This window comes from Anomaloglossus baeobatrachus, chromosome 3, assembly GCF_048569485.1.
Source record: "Anomaloglossus baeobatrachus isolate aAnoBae1 chromosome 3, aAnoBae1.hap1, whole genome shotgun sequence".
Lineage (NCBI taxonomy): Eukaryota > Metazoa > Chordata > Amphibia > Anura > Aromobatidae > Anomaloglossus > Anomaloglossus baeobatrachus.
Genome location: NC_134355.1, coordinates 171,396,405 through 171,414,702, shown reverse-complemented (window position 1 = coordinate 171,414,702; position 18,298 = coordinate 171,396,405). Strand labels below are relative to the sequence as shown.

General features: G+C 47.6%; 1 protein-coding gene across 3 annotated transcripts in view; it reads right to left on the bottom strand.

The window, feature by feature from the left end:
- The window catches only part of WTAP (WT1 associated protein), a 115,661-nt gene that overhangs the window by 50,376 nt on the left and 46,987 nt on the right, over window positions 1-18,298 (bottom strand). For 2 of the 3 annotated variants that reach the window (XR_012751611.1, XM_075339579.1), the window contains exon 4: window positions 14,756-14,814. Coding sequence is in view for 1 of the 3 variants with exons in the window: in XM_075339579.1 (XP_075195694.1) it covers window positions 14,756-14,814 (59 nt within the window). In the remaining 2 variants the exon portion in view is untranslated. Of the gene's footprint in view, window positions 1-3,616; window positions 4,052-14,755; window positions 14,815-18,298 lie in introns of those variants that run through there. The other variant, XM_075339580.1, reaches the window with a different exon arrangement.

Genomic DNA, 18,298 nt, shown 5'->3' with positions numbered 1-18,298 from the left:
TGGTGAGTATGATCGGGGGTCTTCTGCCTTCTCTCTTCTGGGGGTGACCGCTGCCTATAACGAAGTGTCCTGCAGTGTCTAACTCTTTCACCGCTGCATGACACTTCATTATAGACCGCAGCTATGTCTTATTTTCAGGGGATGTCTTATATTAAAGCTTCCCTGAAAACTCCTGGGATGTCTTATTTTTGGGGGATGTCTTATTTTCGGGGAAACACGGTATATAGGTAGCTTTGTGATAATGGCACACTGAGGACAAGTCTGCTTTTGTTTGTGTTTTTTTTTTTTTACATTACAGTGAACTTGGCATGCAAGCAATAGTTTTCTGAAAGGAGGCAACCCCTCAAACTTAGTTATGGTCAACAAAAGCACAACCTTTAAGTTGAGCTGAGCGGGACAATGTGGCCAGTCACATATTATATTAAAATTTGATGAAATAGCATGGTCTTTCTTCAGATGAAAGAAAATCTGGAAAGAATTCAACAACAAAGCAGAAACACTGCCTATTGCATGTGTTATTTTGACAGTAAGAGAACCACACTCATGAGCAGTCATTGCTCCATTCTCATCATGCATGTGACATTGTCACAAGGCAGATCTGGGGACTGCTGTTACCCCAACAGGTGCAGGTCTTATAGGTAGGACAAACATCTATCAGACGACCCAGTGGATAAGACAACGGGAACCTGTCACCTTAGAATATGCCATTTACCTGCTGTCATTTGGTTAATCTACTGAAAAAATGTAAAGTAATAATGTTTTGTATAAATTTTTTTTTTAATTTAGCAAAATATAAAAAAAAAATTAAAAAGTTTGATATTTTCCACTGTTTCCACTGTTAAACACTTGAGGAGCAGCTTCCGAAATCCTACAGAAATCCAACTATAGAAAAAACTCAGATTACAGCTGCAGTAAAGTGGGCGGAGTCTGCTCTCCTGTGTGTGTGATGGCACGCCTCCCCACTCCTAATCTGAGTGTTTACAACAGATAAAGAATGACATGTAAGGACACAGTTCAGAGCAATTTTGTTGGTGACCAGAAATGTCTAAAGTGTCACCAAGGACAGCAGGAGCATCACCCAGGACAGGATTAGATACACGGCTTAGCAGACATCACCGGTACACACACAGGCCGACGGAAGGGGGGGCGGGAGGGTTAAATGGGGGGTGTTTTTGTAGACAGTAGCAGCGGCGGTACTCACATGCAGTGGCACACAAACAGCGGCTGCGGGCATAGCGGGGGTTTGGTAGAGCGGAGAAAGGGGGTGTCAGCGGAGACGGTAACGGGGGAGGGGAGGCGGCCCGTACTCACACATCCCGGCAGGCGACAGGTGTAAAGTAAACAGCATGGCTGTGAGCTCCACAATGATGGCGCTGATCTCCTCCCTCTGCTGTGATCTGGACAGCCCAGGGGGCGCATCCAGGTCACAGCAGACGCCCACTGTAACGTTACTGAAGGGGTCAGATCCCGACCACTGTTCTCTATGAACAGGGGCTGCCATAAAGAAGTGAGTAACTGTCGTTACACACACAGCAAATCCAACATGGCCCCCAGTGCATACAGTAAAATTAAAATTAGATAAAAACTAAATAAGATGCGATTTTCATTTTGTATACTTTATTTCATAATCACTATTTTTAATACAAAAATAAAAAAACGCGATACATTCCCTTTAACCCCATTACGACAGCGTTACGTTTTAAAACGGCACCAAAAAAGGGTACTTATTCCTTTTTGCCGTTTTAAAACGGCGGGCAGAAATAAGTGAATAGCGCCCCCCAGCGCCAGAAAATCTCCGGGGGTTTCAGCTACCGGGGGTTTCAGCTACCGAGCCTCAGCATATCAATTTATGCTGCGGAGATGAGTGTTTTCTGCAGGTAGAATAGAGCTAAAGTCCACAGCAGCCTGAACCCAAATCGTGGGCATGGGCAGCTGCGTTCTCACGTGGACAACACTCACATCTCTGCAGGAAGGCTGACACTGTGTACTAGACGCCGTGTCGCTGGATCATGGCCACATAGCCTAACAGTGAGAATATTGTTGCTACAGCAAAATTTTTTTGAAGTACCTGTGGATTCAAAATGCTTACTATACTCCTAAATAAAATCCAGTTTCCAAAATGAGGTCACTTGTGGGGGGTTTCTGATGTATAGGTACCCATGGGGCCCTGCTAATGTGACATGGTGCGCGCAATTTACTTCAACTTTTCCAAAATTCAAATGGTGCTCCTTCCATTCCAAGCCTTCCCATTTATCCAAACAAAAGGTTTTTGGCCACATGTGAGGTATCCCTGCGCTCACAAGAAATTAGATAACAACCTGTGGGGTACACGTTTTGTTGTTGCCTCTTGAAAAAGTGAGAAATGTGTCGCTAAATCAACATTTTTGTGAAAAAAATGAAAATTTCAATATGGCAACCTAAGCTTATCAAATTCTGTGAAGTATTCGTGGATTCAAAATGCTCAATATACACCTAGATAAAAGCCTTGAGGTGTCTTGTTTCCAGAATGGGGTCACTTGTGGGGGACCTCCACTGTTTAGGCACCTTAGGGGCTTTCCAAATGCGACATAGCGTCTGCTAATTATTCCAGCCAATTGTTCAGTCAAATGGCACTTTTTCCCTTCCGAGCCCTGCTGTGCACCCAAACAGTTGATTTCCACCACACATAAGGTATCAGCATACTCAGGAGAAATTGCACAATAAATTTTATGCTGATATTTTTCCGTGTACTCTTGTTAAAAAAAAAAAGCTATCTGGTTAAAGTAACAATTTTGTGGTAAAAATATATTTTTTTTATTTTCACAGCTCAACATTATAAACTTCTGTGAATCACCTGGGGGTTCAGGGTACTCGCTAAACATCTAGATAAATTCCTTGTGGAGTCTATTTTCCAGAATGGGGTCACTTGTGGGGGACCTCCACTGCTTAGGCACCTCAGGGGCTCTACTAATGCAACATGGCGTCTGCTATTGATTCCAGCCAATTTTGCAGTCAAATTGCACTCCTTCTCTTCCGAGCCCTGCTGTGTGCCCAAACAATTGATTTCCACCACGTACAAGATATCACCAAACTCAGGAGAAATTGCGCAATAAATTTCATGGTGATTTTTTTCCTGTTACCCTTGTGAAAAAAAAGCTACCTGGTTGAAGTAACAATTTTGTGGTAAAATTTTATTTTTTTATTTTCATGGCTCAACATTATAAACTTCTGTAAAGCACCTGGAGGTTCAGGGTACTCACCAAACATCTAGATAAATTCCTTGAGGGGCCTAGTTTCCAATATGGGGTCACTTGTGGTGGTTTTTTTCTGTTTACGTACCTTAGAGGTCCTCCAAATGCGACATGGTGCCCGCATTTTTTTTCAGCCAAATTTCCTTTCCAAAATTCAAATATTGCTCCTTCCGTTCCAAGCCCTCCCATTTCTCCAAACAAAGGTTTCAGACCACAAGTGAGGTATCACCGTGCTCATAAAAAAGTGGGTAACAAACATTGGGGTAAAATTTTTGGAATTACCTCTTGAAAAAGTGAAAAAAAATTGATGCTAAAGCAACATTTTTGAGAAAAAAAATGAAAATTTTCAATGTGACAATGTAACGTTATCAAAATCTGTGAAGTACCTGTGGATCCAAAATGCTCACTATACCCCTAGATAGAAGCCTTGAGAGGTCCAGTTTCCAAAATGGTGTCACTTGTGAGGGGTTTCTGCTGTTTAGGTACCTTAGCGGACATGTAAATGCAACATGGTGCCCGCAATCTATTTCAGCCAAATTTGCTTTCCAAAATTCAAATATTGCTCCTTCTGGTCCAAGCCCTCCCATTTGTCCAAACAAAGGTTTCTGACCACATGTGGGGTATTGGCGCGTTCATAAGAAAGTGGGTAACAAGTTTTGGGGTTCATTTTGTTGTGTTATTTCTTCTAAAAGTGAATAAATTTGGGGTAGAGCAACATTTTAGGTAAAATTTTATTTTTTGCTTTTTTTTTTATTCCACTTTGCTTTAGTTCCTGTGAAGCACCTGAAGGGTTAATAAACTTCTTGGATGTGGTTTTGAGTACTTTGAATGGTGTCACTTTTAGGTATTTTCTGTCACTTAGGCCTCTCAAAGTCACTTCAAATGTGATGTGGTCCTAAAAAAATGAATGGGAATTTTGTTGAAAAAATGGGAAATTGCAGATGAACTTTGACCCCTTCTAACTTCCTAACCCCAAAACATTTTGTTTCATAAATTGTGCTAATGTAAAGTAGACATGTGGGAAATGTTATTTATTAACTGTTTTGTGTGACCTAACTCTCTGGGTTAAGGGCATAAAAATTAAAAGTTTGAAAATAGCAAAATTTTCAAAATTTTCATCAAATTTCCGATTTTTTCACAAATAAAAGCAAAAAATATCGTTCAAAATGTATAACTATCATGAAGTACAATATGTCACGAAAAAACAATGTCAGAATCATTGGGATCTGTTGAAGCGTTCCAGAGTTTTAACCTCATAAAGTGACACTGGTCAGAATTGCAAAAAATGGCCTGGGCATTAAGTACAAAACTGGCTTCGTCCTTAAGGGGTTAACTCTAATTAGTACGTGGTGTTTTCCAAGGTGACAGGTTCCCTTTAAGAATTATGGGTAGGAAGTCTCCTTTAAAAAAAATGAACCAACAAAGAAGGGAATTTTGTTTACTTACCGTAAATTCCTTTTCTTCTAGCTCCAATTGGGAGACCCAGACAGTGGGTGTATAGCTACTGCCTCTGGAGGCCGCACAAAGAACTACACTCAAAAGTGTAAGGCCCCTCCCCTTCTGGCTATACACCCTCCCGTAGGAGTACGGATTCCTCAGTTTTAGTACCAAAGCAAGAAGGAGGAAAGCCAATAACAGTTTCAAAAACAAATTCAATCCGATAACTAGATCGGAGAACTTAAGAAACAACGTGAACAACATGTGCACCCGAAAAAAACGAAACCCTAAAAACAAATAGGGCGGGTGCTGGGTCTCCCAATTGGAGCTAGAAGAAAAGGAATTTACGGTAAGTAAACAAAATTCCCTTCTTCTTTTTCGCTCCTAATTGGGAGACCCAGACAGTGGGACGTCCAAAAGCAGTCCCTGGGTGGGTAAAAAGATACCACATGAACGGGCTGTCATACAGCCTCTTCCTACAGGTGGGCCACCGCCGCCTGAAGGACCCGTCTACCTAGGCTGGCGTCTGCCGAAGCGTAGGTATGCACTTGATAGTGTTTGGTAAACGTGTGCAGACTCGACCAGGTAGCCGCCTGGCACACTTGCTGAGCCGTAGCCTGATGCCTCAACGCCCAGGACGCACCAACGGCTCTGGTAGAATGGGCCTTCAGTCCAGATGGAATCTGAAGCCCAGCAGAACGGTATGTGTGAAGAATTGGTTCCTTGATCCACCGCGCCAGGGTGGATTTGGAAGCTTGCGATCCCTTATGCTGACCAGCGACTAGGACAAAGAGCGCATCCGAACGGCGTAGAGGCGCCGTGCGAGAAATGTAAATCCTGAGTGCTCTCACCAGGTCCAACAGATGTAAACCCTTTTCAAATTGGTGAACTGGATGCGGACACAAAGATGGCAAAGTGATATCCTGATTGAGATGAAAGGAAGAAACCACCTTGGGAGAAAACTCTGGAATTGGACGCAGTACTACCTTGTCTTGGTGAAACACCAGGAAGGGAGATTTGCAAGATAACGCCGCCAGCTCGGACACTCTTCGAAGAGATGTGACCGCTACAAGAAAAACTACCTTTTGTGAAAGCCGAGAAAGGGGAACCTCTTTCAAGGGCTCGAAAGGCGGCTTTTGAAGAGCAAGGAGAACCTTGTTCAGATCCCAGGGTTCCAATGGCCGTCTGTAAGGAGGCACGATATGACAAACTCCTTGGAGAAACGTGCGTACCTTAGAAAGCTGTGCCAAGCGCTTCTGAAAGAATACGGATAACGCGGAGACTTGACCCTTAAGCGAGCTAAGGGACAAACCTTTTTCCAACCCAGACTGCAGGAAGGAAAGAAAAATTGGCAATGCAAATGGCCAGGGAGAAAACCCTTGAGCCAAGCACCACGCTAAGAATATCTTCCACGTTCTGTGATAGATCTTAGCTGAGGATGGTTTTCTAGCCTGTCTCATTGTGGCAACAACTCCCTGAGATAAACCTGAGGCCGCTAGGATCCAGGACTCAATGGCCACACAGTCAGGTTCAGGGCCGCAGAATTCTGATGGAAAAACGGCCCTTGAGACAGCAGATCTGGACGGTCTGGTAGTGCCCACGGCTGGCCTACCGTGAGATGCCACAGATCCGGGTACCACGACCTTCTTGGCCAATTTGGAGCGACGAGTATGGCTCGCTGGCAGTCGGACTTGATTTTCCGGAGAACTCTGGGTAACAATGCTAGAGGTGGGAACACATAGGGGAGTCGGAATTGCGACCAATCCTGAACCAATGCGTCTGCCGCCAGCGCTCGGTGATCGTGAGACCGTGCCATGAAAACTGGGACCTTGTTGTTGTGCCGTGACGCCATCAGATCGACGTCCGGCGACCCCCAGCGGCAACAGATCTGTTGAAACACGTCCGGGTGAAGGGACCATTCTCCTGCGTCCATGCCCTGGCGACTGAGAAAGTCCGCTTCCCAGTTTTCCACGCCTGGTATGTGAACTGCAGATATGGTGGACGCTCTGCTTTCCACCCACGTCAAAATCCGCTGGACTTCTTGAAAAGCTTGGCGACTGCGTGTTCCCCCTTGGTGGTTGATGTACGCCACCGCTGTGGAGTTGTCCGACTGAATCCGAATCTGCTTGCCTTCCAGCCATTGTTGGAAGGCTCGCAGAGCAAGATAGATTGCTCTGATTTCCAGAACATTGATCTGCAAGGTGGACTCTTCCTGAGTCCACGTCCCCTGAGCCCTGTGGTGGAGAAACACCGCTCCCCACCCTGATAGGCTCGCATCTGTCGTGACCACTGCCCAGGACGGGGGAAGGAACGACTTTCCCTGTGACAATGAGTTGGGGAGAAGCCACCAACGTAGAGAGTCCTTGGCAGTCTGAGAGAGGGAGACCGTCCTGTCGAGGGACGTCGATCTCCCATCCCATTGGCGCAGAATGTCCCATTGGAGAGGGCGCAGATGAAACTGCGCGAACGGGACTGCCTCCATTGCTGCTACCATCTTTCCTAGGAAATGCATGAGGCGCCTCAGTGAGTGCGACTGGCTCTGAAGGAGAGATTGCACTCCAGTCCGTAGCGAGCACTGCTTGTCCAGTGGAAGCCTCACTATCGCTGATAGAGTATGAAACTCCATGCCAAGATAAGTCAGAGATTGGGTCGGGATTAGATGAGACTTTGGAAAGTTGATAATCCACCCGAAAGTCTGGAGAGTGTCTAGCGCCACCTCCAGACTGTGTTGGCATGCTTCTTGAGAGGATGCCTTTATAAGCAGGTCGTCTAGATACGGGATGACCGAGTGACCCTGCGAGTGCAGAACAGCTACTACTGCTGCCATGACTTTGGTGAAGACCCGGGGGGCTGTTGCCAGACCGAAGGGTAACGCCACGAACTGTAGGTGCTCGTCGTGTATGACGAAACGTAGGAAACGCTGATGCTCTGGTGCAATCGGCACGTGGAGATACGCATCTTTGATGTCTATTGATGCTAGAAAATCTCCCTGAGACATTGAGGCTATGACGGAGCGTAGGGATTCCATCCGGAACCTCCTGACTTTTACGTGTCTGTTGAGCAACTTCAGATCCAGGACGGGACGATACGATCCGTCCTTTTTTGGGACCACAAACAGATTGGAGTAAAAACCGTGACCCTGTTCCTGAAGAGGGACGGAGGTCACCACTCCTTCCGCCTTTAGAGCGGCCACCGCCTGCCACAGAGCATCGGCTCGGTCTGGTGGTGGAGAAGTTCGGAAGAAACGAGTTGGCGGACGAGAACTGAACTCTATCCTGTACCCGTGAGATAGAATATCCCTCACCCAACGGTCTTTGACGCTTGCTAGCCAAATGTCGCCAAAGTGGGACAGCCTCCCACCGACCGCGGGCGTGGGTATCGGAGACCGCAAGTCAGGAGGACGTCGTTTTGGCAACGGTTCCTCCGGCTGGTCTTTTTGGGCGTGACTGAGACCTCCAAGGATTTGAACGTCTCTGGTCCTTTTGAGTCTTTTTTGACGAGGCGAATTGGGACCTGCCCTGTCCTCGAAAGGACCGATAACCAGACTGACCCCTCCTCTGTTGGGGCTTGTTTTGTCTGTGTTGCGGTAAGGAAGAGTCCTTACCCTTGGAGTGTTTGATGATTTCATCCAAACGCTCTCCAAACAATCGGTCACGAGAAAAAGGCAAATTGGTTAAGCACTTCTTGGAATGAGAATCTGCTTTCCAATGTCTCAACCACAGAGCCCTACGCAAAACAACTGAGTTGGCTGACGCCACTGCCGTGCGGCTTGTAGCGTCCAGAACAGCATTAATCGCGTACGACGCGAATGCCGCCATTTGCGAGGTCAATGGTGCTACCTGCGGGGCAAATGCACGTGTGACTGAGTCGACTCGCGCAAGCCCGGCCGTGATAGCTTGGAGTGCCCATACGGCCGCAAAAGAAGGCGCTAATGACGCTCCAATCGCTTCATAGATGGATTTCAGCCAGAGCTCCATCTGCCTGTCAGTGGCATCTTTAAGTGCCGCTCCATCTTCAACAGCAACCAAGGATCTAGCTGCAAGCCTGGAAATTGGAGGATCCACTTTTGGACACTGGGTCCAACCCTTGACCACTTCAGAGGGAAAAGGGTAGCGTGTATCTTTAAGTCGTTTAGGAAAACGCCTTTCAGGATAAGCGTGGGGTTTCTGGATTGCGTCTCTGAAGTCAGCGTGGTCCAGAAAAGTGCTTAATGTACGCTTAGGGTATCTGAAATGGATTCTCTCGTGCTGCGAAGCTGACTCCTCTACAGGAGGAGCTGGTGGGGAAATATTCAACATCTTATTGATGTTAAATATAAGATCATTAACTATGGCGTCACCATCTGGTGTATCTAGATTGAGAGCGGTCCCAGGATCAGAATCCTGATCAGTTACGTCCGCCTCATCACCCATAGATTCATCCCGCTGGGATCCAGACCATTGAGATGAATGTGAAGGCCCGTCATAACGAGCCCGCTTAGGCTGCCCGGGGCCATCGTCCGAGTCAGAGTCTTCACCCTGAGGTGTAGATGCCCGTCCCGGAGCTAGGAGCTGAGGGGGACCAGGGGGCAATGATTGCACAGTGTCCGTGGTCTGAAGTACAGGCCTAGCTCGCAATGTGTCAAGAATTTGTGACATAGTGAGAGACATTCTGTCAGCAAAAGCTGCAAACTCAGTTCCTGTCACCTGGACAGCATTCACAGGTGGTACACCCTGGGACACGTCCAGCAGAGGTCCCGACTGTGCAAGCGCCGCAGGGGCCGAGCACTGCACACAATGGGGGTCCGTGGAGCCTGCCGATAGAAAAGTCCCACATGCGGTGCAGGAAGCATATAATGTCTGTGCTTTGGCACCCTTGCGTTTTACGGGCGACATGCTGCTGGCTCTCTGCATGTGAGAGAGTCTATAGCCAAAAAGGCGACCAGCGCTATGCAGTACAAAGTATTTGTAGCAACAAAATACTGAGAATACTACGAGCACAAGAGGGGGTGAGCCCTGAGGGCTGCTTACCGCCCGCTGCAGCGGGTAAGAGGCTGCAGAATGCCTTGTCTGGGTCTCCCCGGCTCCCCTCTGCAGCGCAGCGTGTCTGGCAAGAATGGCTGCCGGCTTGTGTGGAGAGGGGCGGTCCGTGGGAGTTCCCAAACGAAAGTGCGGGAACAGTGTCCCCTCTGTGCTGACTGTGAGGGCTGGAGTATGTAAAAACGACTCCAGCCCTCAGCGCTGATGCACTGGCCAGCGTCCCGCCCCTCTCCTGACTGGCAGGTCTGGGGGCGGGAACGAACGAAAGCAGGCCGCAAAAGCCGGGGACTCGAGTTATCAGCGCGGCCGCCGTAAAAGCGCGGGCCGCGCTGAAGTCCCCGGCGCACTACAAGTGCCAGCCGCGCCGCTATTCCAGCGGCCGGCGCGACCGAGTCCTAGACGTGGGCAGCGTCCCGCCCCTCTCCTGACTGGCAGGTCCGGGGGCGGGAACGAACGGAAACAGGCCGCAAAAAGCCGGGGACTGTAGTTATCAGCGCGGCCGCCGTAAAAGCGCAGGCCGCGCTGAAGTCCCCGGCGCACTACAAGTGCCAGCCGTGCCGCAGCCCCAGCGGCCGGCGCGGCCGATCCCATAAGTGTGCCTGCTTCAGCTAAGCTGAATGAGGCCATGGCACAGGCGCCGCAGCGCTGACGTCCCCCGGCGCACTACAACACCCAGCATGCTGCGGTGTGAGCGCCAAATGCACGGGGACCCAGAGTACCTTAAGGAAGCAGGGCCATGTCCCTGACGTACTCCGCTCCATCCAGCATCTTCTCCAGGGGCTGTAGATGGAGCCCGGTCTCAGTGCCTGGAGACCGGTAAATCCCACTTCACCCAGAGCCCTGTAAAAAGGGATGGGGAAGGAATCAGCATGTGGGCTCCTGCCGCCGTACCCGCAATGGGTACCTCAACCTTACAAACACCTCCGACATAAGTGGGGTGAGAAGGGAGCATGCTGGGGACACTGTATGTGTCCTCTTTTCTTCCATCCGACATAGTCAGCAGCTGCTGCTGACTAAAAACAATGGAGCTATGCGTGCGTGTCTGACCTCCTTGCGCACAAAGCTAAAACTGAGGAATCCGTACTCCTACGGGAGGGTGTATAGCCAGAAGGGGAGGGGCCTTACACTTTTAAGTGTAGTTCTTTGTGCGGCCTCCAGAGGCAGTAGCTATACACCCACTGTCTGGGTCTCCCAATTAGGAGCGAAAAAGAAACTTATTTTACCACCACCACAGCCTCACCACCGTGCAGACCAACCACCCAACCTACACCCCACCTACTGTCTCCTCCCCAAAATCCTTTAGAATGTAAGCCCGCAAGGGCAGGGCCCTCTTCCCTCTGTACTAGTCTGTCTATTGTAACTTGGATATGTATTCTGTATGTAACCCCTTCTCATGTACAGCACCATAGAATCAATGGTGCTCTATAAATAAATAAAACATGGAATGACTGGAAGTGGCAGGGCGTTCAGAAGCACGGTCACAGCAAACACAGGTACGCACGGAAACGCTGATGACACTGCATTGAATAGCATGTTAGAACGCCCCCTATGGGCATGCTAACATGCTAAGAGGGCGGCTAGTCGGGGGATATAACGCCCTTGGGACTAGTCTCCGTGCTCATTAGTATAAGATAAAAGATCTTTAGAAATACTTTTATCTATGCTAGTGTATACAGGGACGGTTAGGCAGGGATTAGCAATATACACCCAGAACTGCTCATGGTTCTGGGTACATTTTGCACCTGACCGGTTCCCTTTAACCCCTTCAGCCCCAGAACATGTTCAGTTTTTGGGTTTTTTTTGCTCCACTTCTTCCGAGAGCCATACATTTTTTTTATCGTCAATCTTGCCATATGAGGAGTTGTTATTTTGCGGGACGCGTTGTCCTTTTAAATAAAACCATAAGTTTTACAATATAGTGTACTGGAAAACAGCAAAAAAATTCCAAGTGTGGAAAAACTGCAAAAAAGGTGTGATCGCACAATAGTTTTTTGGATATTTTATTCACCGTGTTCACTATATGGTAAAACTGATGTCATTGTGATGCCGGAGGTCGGTGCTAGTTTGTAGACACCAAGCATGTATAGGTTTATTTGTATCTAAGGACTTAAAAAAAAATTCACAAGTGTGTCAAATAAAAGCAGCGCACGTTTTGCGCCATTTTCCAAAACCCGTAGCGTTCTCATTTTTCGGGATCTATGTCTCAGTGATTGCTTATTTTTTGCGTCTCTAGCTGACGTTTCTAATGGTACCATTTATGTGCAAATGCTACTTTTTGATCGCCTGTTATTGGATTTTGCGCAAATCTTGCGGGGACCAAAAAACGTAAATTTGTCGTTTGGAATTTTTTTGACGCTACGCCGTTTAACGATCAGATTAATTGATTTTACAGTTTGATAGATCTGGCATTTCTGAACGCTGCGATACCCAATGTGTGTATATTTTTATTTTTTAACCCTTTAATTTTCAATGGGGCGAAATGGGGGTGATTAGAACTTTTAGGGTTTGGTTTTTTTTTAAAAAAAATCTCACTTTTTTTAACCCCTTAACGACCGTGGGTCGTAAAATTACGTCCTAGCGGTCATAATGTTACTGCCCGCGGTCTGCTGGCGGCAGCATGCCGCGATCGGCACACATCTCAGCTGATTTTCACAGCTGAGATGTGTGCCTGCTAGGCACGAGCAGAATCGTTATCTGCTCGTGCCATTTAACCCCTTAAATGGCGCTGTCAATATGTGACAGCGCCATTATAAGCACGATCGCGGTAAACTTTAACTTACTGCCCGATACCGGAAGTCACGTGACGCGATCACGTGACTTATGTTAGTGGTCATGGTAGCACAGGGTCATGTGATGACTCCTGTACTACACATGAATTGCTTTCACTTTCGCTGTGCCAGCGGCACAGCAAAAGAGAAAGAGCGTATCTGCCGTTTACAGCTGTATAGCTGTGATCAGCAGATCGTGCAGAGAGATCGGATTGCTGATCGCAATAGCCCACTAGGGGGACTAGTAAAATAAAATTAAAAAATTAAAAAAAAACAAAAAACCTAAAAGTTCAAATCACCCCCCATTCGCCCCATTGAAAATTAAAGGGTTAAAAAATAAATTTACACACATTTGGTATCGCCGCGTTCAGAAACGCCCAATCAAAATATAAAATCAATTAATCTGATCAGTATACGGCGTAGCGGCAAAAAATTCCAAACGACAAAACGACTTTGTCGCAACTTTTGCGCAAAATGCTTTAAGAGGCTATCAAAACGCAGCATCTGCGCAAAAATGGTACCGTTAAAAATGTCAGCTCGAGACGCAAAAAATAAGCTGTCACTGAGCCATAGATCCCGAAAAATGAGAACGCTACGGGTCACGGAAAATGGCGTAAAACGTGCGCCACTTTTTTCGGTCAAACTTCCGATTTTTTTGTAACCCCTTATATAAAAGTAAACCTATACATGTTTGGTGTCTACGAACTCGCACTGACCTGAGGCATCACACCCACACATCAGTTTTACCATATAGTGAACATTGAATAAAATATCTCAAAAACTATAGTGCTATCGCACTTTTATTGCAATTTTTCTGCATTTGGAATTTTTTTGCCGTTTTCCAGTACACCATATGAAAAGTACAGCTCGTTCCGCAAAAAATGAGCCCTCACATGACCATATTTGACTGAAAAATAAAAAAAAGTTACGTCTCAGAAAAAAAGTGGCGGAAAAAAAAAAGGAAAGCGAAAAATCAGCCGGTCATGAAGGGGTTAATTTAGTAGTCCCCCTAGGGGGCTATAGCGATCAGCAATCCAATCACTCTGCCCTATCTGTAGATCTCAGCTACAGAGCTGAGAACTGCAGATATGCTGCTTTACCCTCAGTGCTGGTACTATGCCGGCAATGAGAGGAAGTGACTCATGTTAGCTACAGGCGTCATCACATGACCCTGTGCTACCATGGCAACCACCGAACGTCACGTGATCACGACCGTGACTTCCGGTGGGGGCGGCGGTAAGTAAAAAAAAAATGGCCGCGCGCAAATACATCTTGCTGCCAGACTTTGGCAGCGAGATGTAATGGGTTAAATGTTGCGGGTGGAAGAGATTCCACTCGTAATTTGCAGGCACACATGTCAGCTATTGAAAACAGCTGATATGTGCGCGGATCGCTGCGACCTGCCCATGGCAGGGGGTGGGGATTAACCTCACATGATCCATGACGGATAGATCTGACATTGGTTGTGAAGGGGTTAAGGGTCCACCCTGTGCTTTTACCAACATCAGAAAGGCTGGAGACAATTCATGTTTGTCAGAAACAAAAAAATAAAAAAAAAAACAAAAACACCTTTAAATCTAAGCAAGTTCACAATTCTGTCAGATACATCATTAGGAATGTTTTACCAAAAATATTTTTCAATTGTCACAGGTATTTTAGTTGTTTTTTGGGTTTTTTTTTTCCATTACCATGGTGGTTAAAAAAAAGTGATATTTTTTCCTGTTTTCATTTAGCAACTGGTCTTCAAATCATTCCTGGAGAGCAACATGAACAACAATTGCTGTAAATGGGGGATCTTGTCCGTCTAGATGAGGCCACCGCTGTCCACCTCCTGCCATAGACACGGACATAGCCCTCTATGTAAAAGCTAAACGGTAAACTAGTTGTAGACTCCAGTGCTAAATCTTACCACCCCCGTACTGCACAACACTGCTGTGAGGATGCAGCACTACAAGAGGTGAACTGTGGATGGGCACCAACCATTGTAATGGGCTGCCCCTTGTAATAATCTAAATGCTATGACCTGTACAAGGCACATGTCAGAGCCAGCACGCAGTTTGTTTGGCTCCATAGGAGATGGGTTGGATATGGTCCCTAAATTCCTATGCTGTAGGCCATACTGAATCTAGAAAGTGTCATGCATTCACACAATGCAGAGTAACAAATACATAGCAGTGTCACTGGATAATGAGCATTGTCTCCTAAAAATGCCATCAAATTAATCTTGTTCCAATAGAAGATACTAATTAAATTGCATTTACACTAGTTGATAGATTTCAGTAATTTGACGCAACAAACTTACAATTCAGATCACTGTACTTGCTTTCGAGAGCTTGAACATAAGCTTCATATTGTTTCCACCTAAAACAGGATGAAAAGTTTAACAAAAATGCAGAAAGACCTTTCCCTCCCATTGGTCTTATTTTTCCCTATATTTACAGTGTTTAAAACAAATCACAAAACCCCCCTTAAGGAGCAGCACAAGTATCAGACACTAGAGTCTGCAAACTGCCCATATTACTAGACCTGAAAAGGGGATCTGTCAGCAGTTTCTGCTCCCCCATCTGAGAGCAGCATAGTGTAAAAGCAGAGACCCTGGTTACAGCAATGTGTCACTAAGGCTAAGTTCACACATCCGTTTTTTCCAATCAGGCACAATCCGGTTTGTACCTGATGCAACGGATCAGTCTCAGAGTGTGTAAAAACTGATGTGACGGATCCGGTAAAAAACAGATCCTTGTTTTGGTTTTTTATTGTGAGAGCGAGAGAGAGACCCCATCATCACGGCACAAACACCGGCACTACCGCCCCCACCATCACCGCACAAACACCGGCACTACCGCCCCCACCAGCACCGCACACGCAGGCACTCTACCGCGCCCAACATCAATGCACAAACACCGGCATTACCGCCCCCACCATCACCAAACACGCAGGCACTACCGCCCCCACCATCACCAAACACGCAGGCACTACTGCACGCACCATCACCGCACAAACACCAACACTACCGCCCCCACCATCACCGCACACGCAGGCACTACCGCCCCCACCATCACCGCACACGCAGGCACTACCGCCCCCACCATCACCGCACACGCAGGCACTACCGCCCCCACCAACACCGTACACGCAGGCACTACCGCCCCCACCATCACCGTACACGCAGGCACTACCGCCCCCACCATCACCGTACACGCAGGCACTACCGCCCCCCACCATCACCGCACACGCAGGCACTACCGCCCCCACCATCACCGCACACGCAGGCACTACCGCCCCCACCATCACCGCACACGCAGGCACTACCGCCCCCACCATCACCGCACACGCAGGCACTACCGCCCCCACCATCACCGCACACGCAGGCACTACCGCCCCCACCATCACCGCACACGCAGGCACTACCGCCCCCCACCATCACCGCACACGCAGGCACTACCGCCCCCCACCATCACCGCACACGCAGGCACTACCGCACGCATCATCACCCCACAAACACCAGCACTACCGCCCCCACCATCACCGCACACACAGGCACTACCGCACACATAATCACCGCACAAACACCAGCACTACCGCCCCCACCATCACCGTACACGCAGGCACTACCGCACACATCACCGCACAAACACCGGCACTACCCCACACATCATCACCGCACAAACACCGGCACTACCGCCCCCACCATCACCGCACACACAGGCACTACCGCCCCCACCATCACCGTACACGCAGGCACTACCTCAGTAACGTCACCGCTGACAGTGCGACTCCCTTCAGTTGCTGCGTGGAGCTCCCAGGAGTGGCGGTGCTCTACTGCCGCTCTGGTCAGCTTCATGTAGCAGAGCTGAAATCGTTGTGGGACCTCTGTGGATTACGTCTGACCTTAACGGGTGTTTGGGGATATTAATAAAATTGTGAAAGAGGGTTTGTTTTGTCTTTTATTCCAAATAAAGTATTTTTTTGGGTGTATGTGTTTGTTACTTTCACTTACAGGTTAATCATTGTGGGTGTCTCAGACGCCTGCCATGATTAACCCCTTATTACCCCGATTGGCACCGCACCAGGGCAATTCGGGATGAGCTGGGTAGAGTCCCGAAACTGTCGCATCTAATGGATGCGGCAATTCCGGGTGGCTGCTGGCTGATATTGTTAGGCTGGGGGCTCCCCGTAACGTGGCGCTCCCCATCCTGACAATACCAGCCTCCAGCAGTCTGACTTAACCTTGGCTGGTATCAAAATTGGGGGGAATGCACGTCTTTTTTTAAATTATTTTACTGCACGATGTAGACCCGCTCGCCGATGGCTGTGATTGGTTGCAGTGAGACAGCTGTCACTCAGCGTAGGGGAGTGTGACTGCAATTAATTATAGGCGCCGGTGGGCGGGGGAAGCAGTGAATACAAGATTGAATAATGGGCGGTCGGCATTTTCAAATCAGGAGAAGCCGCCGGAGCTTTGTGACAACCGTGCAGCGCAGCGCCGGTGATCGGTGAGTGATTTTCTGACAAGCAATGAATTTTTTTCATTTCTGGGCATGCTCAGAAGTAAAAACCGGAACATGCTTCCGGCGTTTGACGCGTGCCACACGATTCAGGGCGTGCATAGTTTCATTATGCACCATGCCGCACAGCGCTATGCTGTTTTTTGCCGCTGGCAAAAAACGGTTCTTCTCTGCGTCCTGTGCGGCCGCCTGAGTGACGATTTTTGCCGCATCCGGCAAAAACCGGATCAAACCAAAGTACATGTAGCACAATATGGCGCTAATAAAAGTCTATGAGGAAAAACAGCACCCGGCGGGAAAACCCCCCCCAAAACAGATGCGTTTTTCCCACAAAGCGCCAGATTGTGCCGCACAGCAAAAAACGGATGCGTGAACATACCCTTACTGGTCTGCTTGCTGTGATTTTGATAAAATCGCTCATATCTGCTGCAGATCCAATAGGTCACTGTATGCGGATCTCTGTATAACCCTGCCCACAACACTGATAGTTTTCTGCCTATGCATAGTACACACAGAAAGCTGCCAGTGGTGGCAGATGGATTATACAGAACTCATGAATATGCTTGACTACATGGCAGCAGGTTTTCTAGTCCTCTATAGAGATAAAATCACTTATCAGCAGATCCTCAGAGCTACAATAAGCAGCTCAGTTACTGACACATTGCTTGCAACTGGGTCTGTCGCTACATCCTACTGTTCTCAGATTGTGTCAAAATCTATCTACAGTCTAACTGCTCAAGGAAGGCTGTAATGTAGTTGAAAGATTGCACCTTGGATCATACTATACATTTATAGAAACTGTCATTTGGAGCGCTGCTTCCTTCTTTTTCTTTCAAATATTTTTAAGTTGAACTGGACACATGATGAAATAATGGCAGCAGAGTGGAATACAAATTTTATAAAAAAAAAAAGAAGGGAATTTTGTTTACTTACCGTAAATTCCTTTTCTTCTAGCTCTAATTGGGAGACCCAGACAATTGGGTGTATAGCTACTGCCTCCGGAGGCCACACAAAGTATTACACTTAAAAGTGTAAAGCCCCTCCCCTTCTGCCTATACACCCCCCGTGGGATCACGGGCTCCTCAGTTTTAGTGCAAAAGCAAGAAGGAGGAAAGCCAATAAACTGGTTTAAGCAAATTCAATCCGAAGGAATATCGGAGAACTGAAACCATTCAACATGAACAACATGTGTACACAAAAAAACAGGGGCGGGTGCTGGGTCTCCCAATTAGAGCTAGAAGAAAAGGAATTTACGGTAAGTTAACAAAATTCCCTTCTTCTTTGTCGCTCTATTGGGAGACCCAGACAATTGGGATGTCCAAAAGCAATCCCTGGGTGGG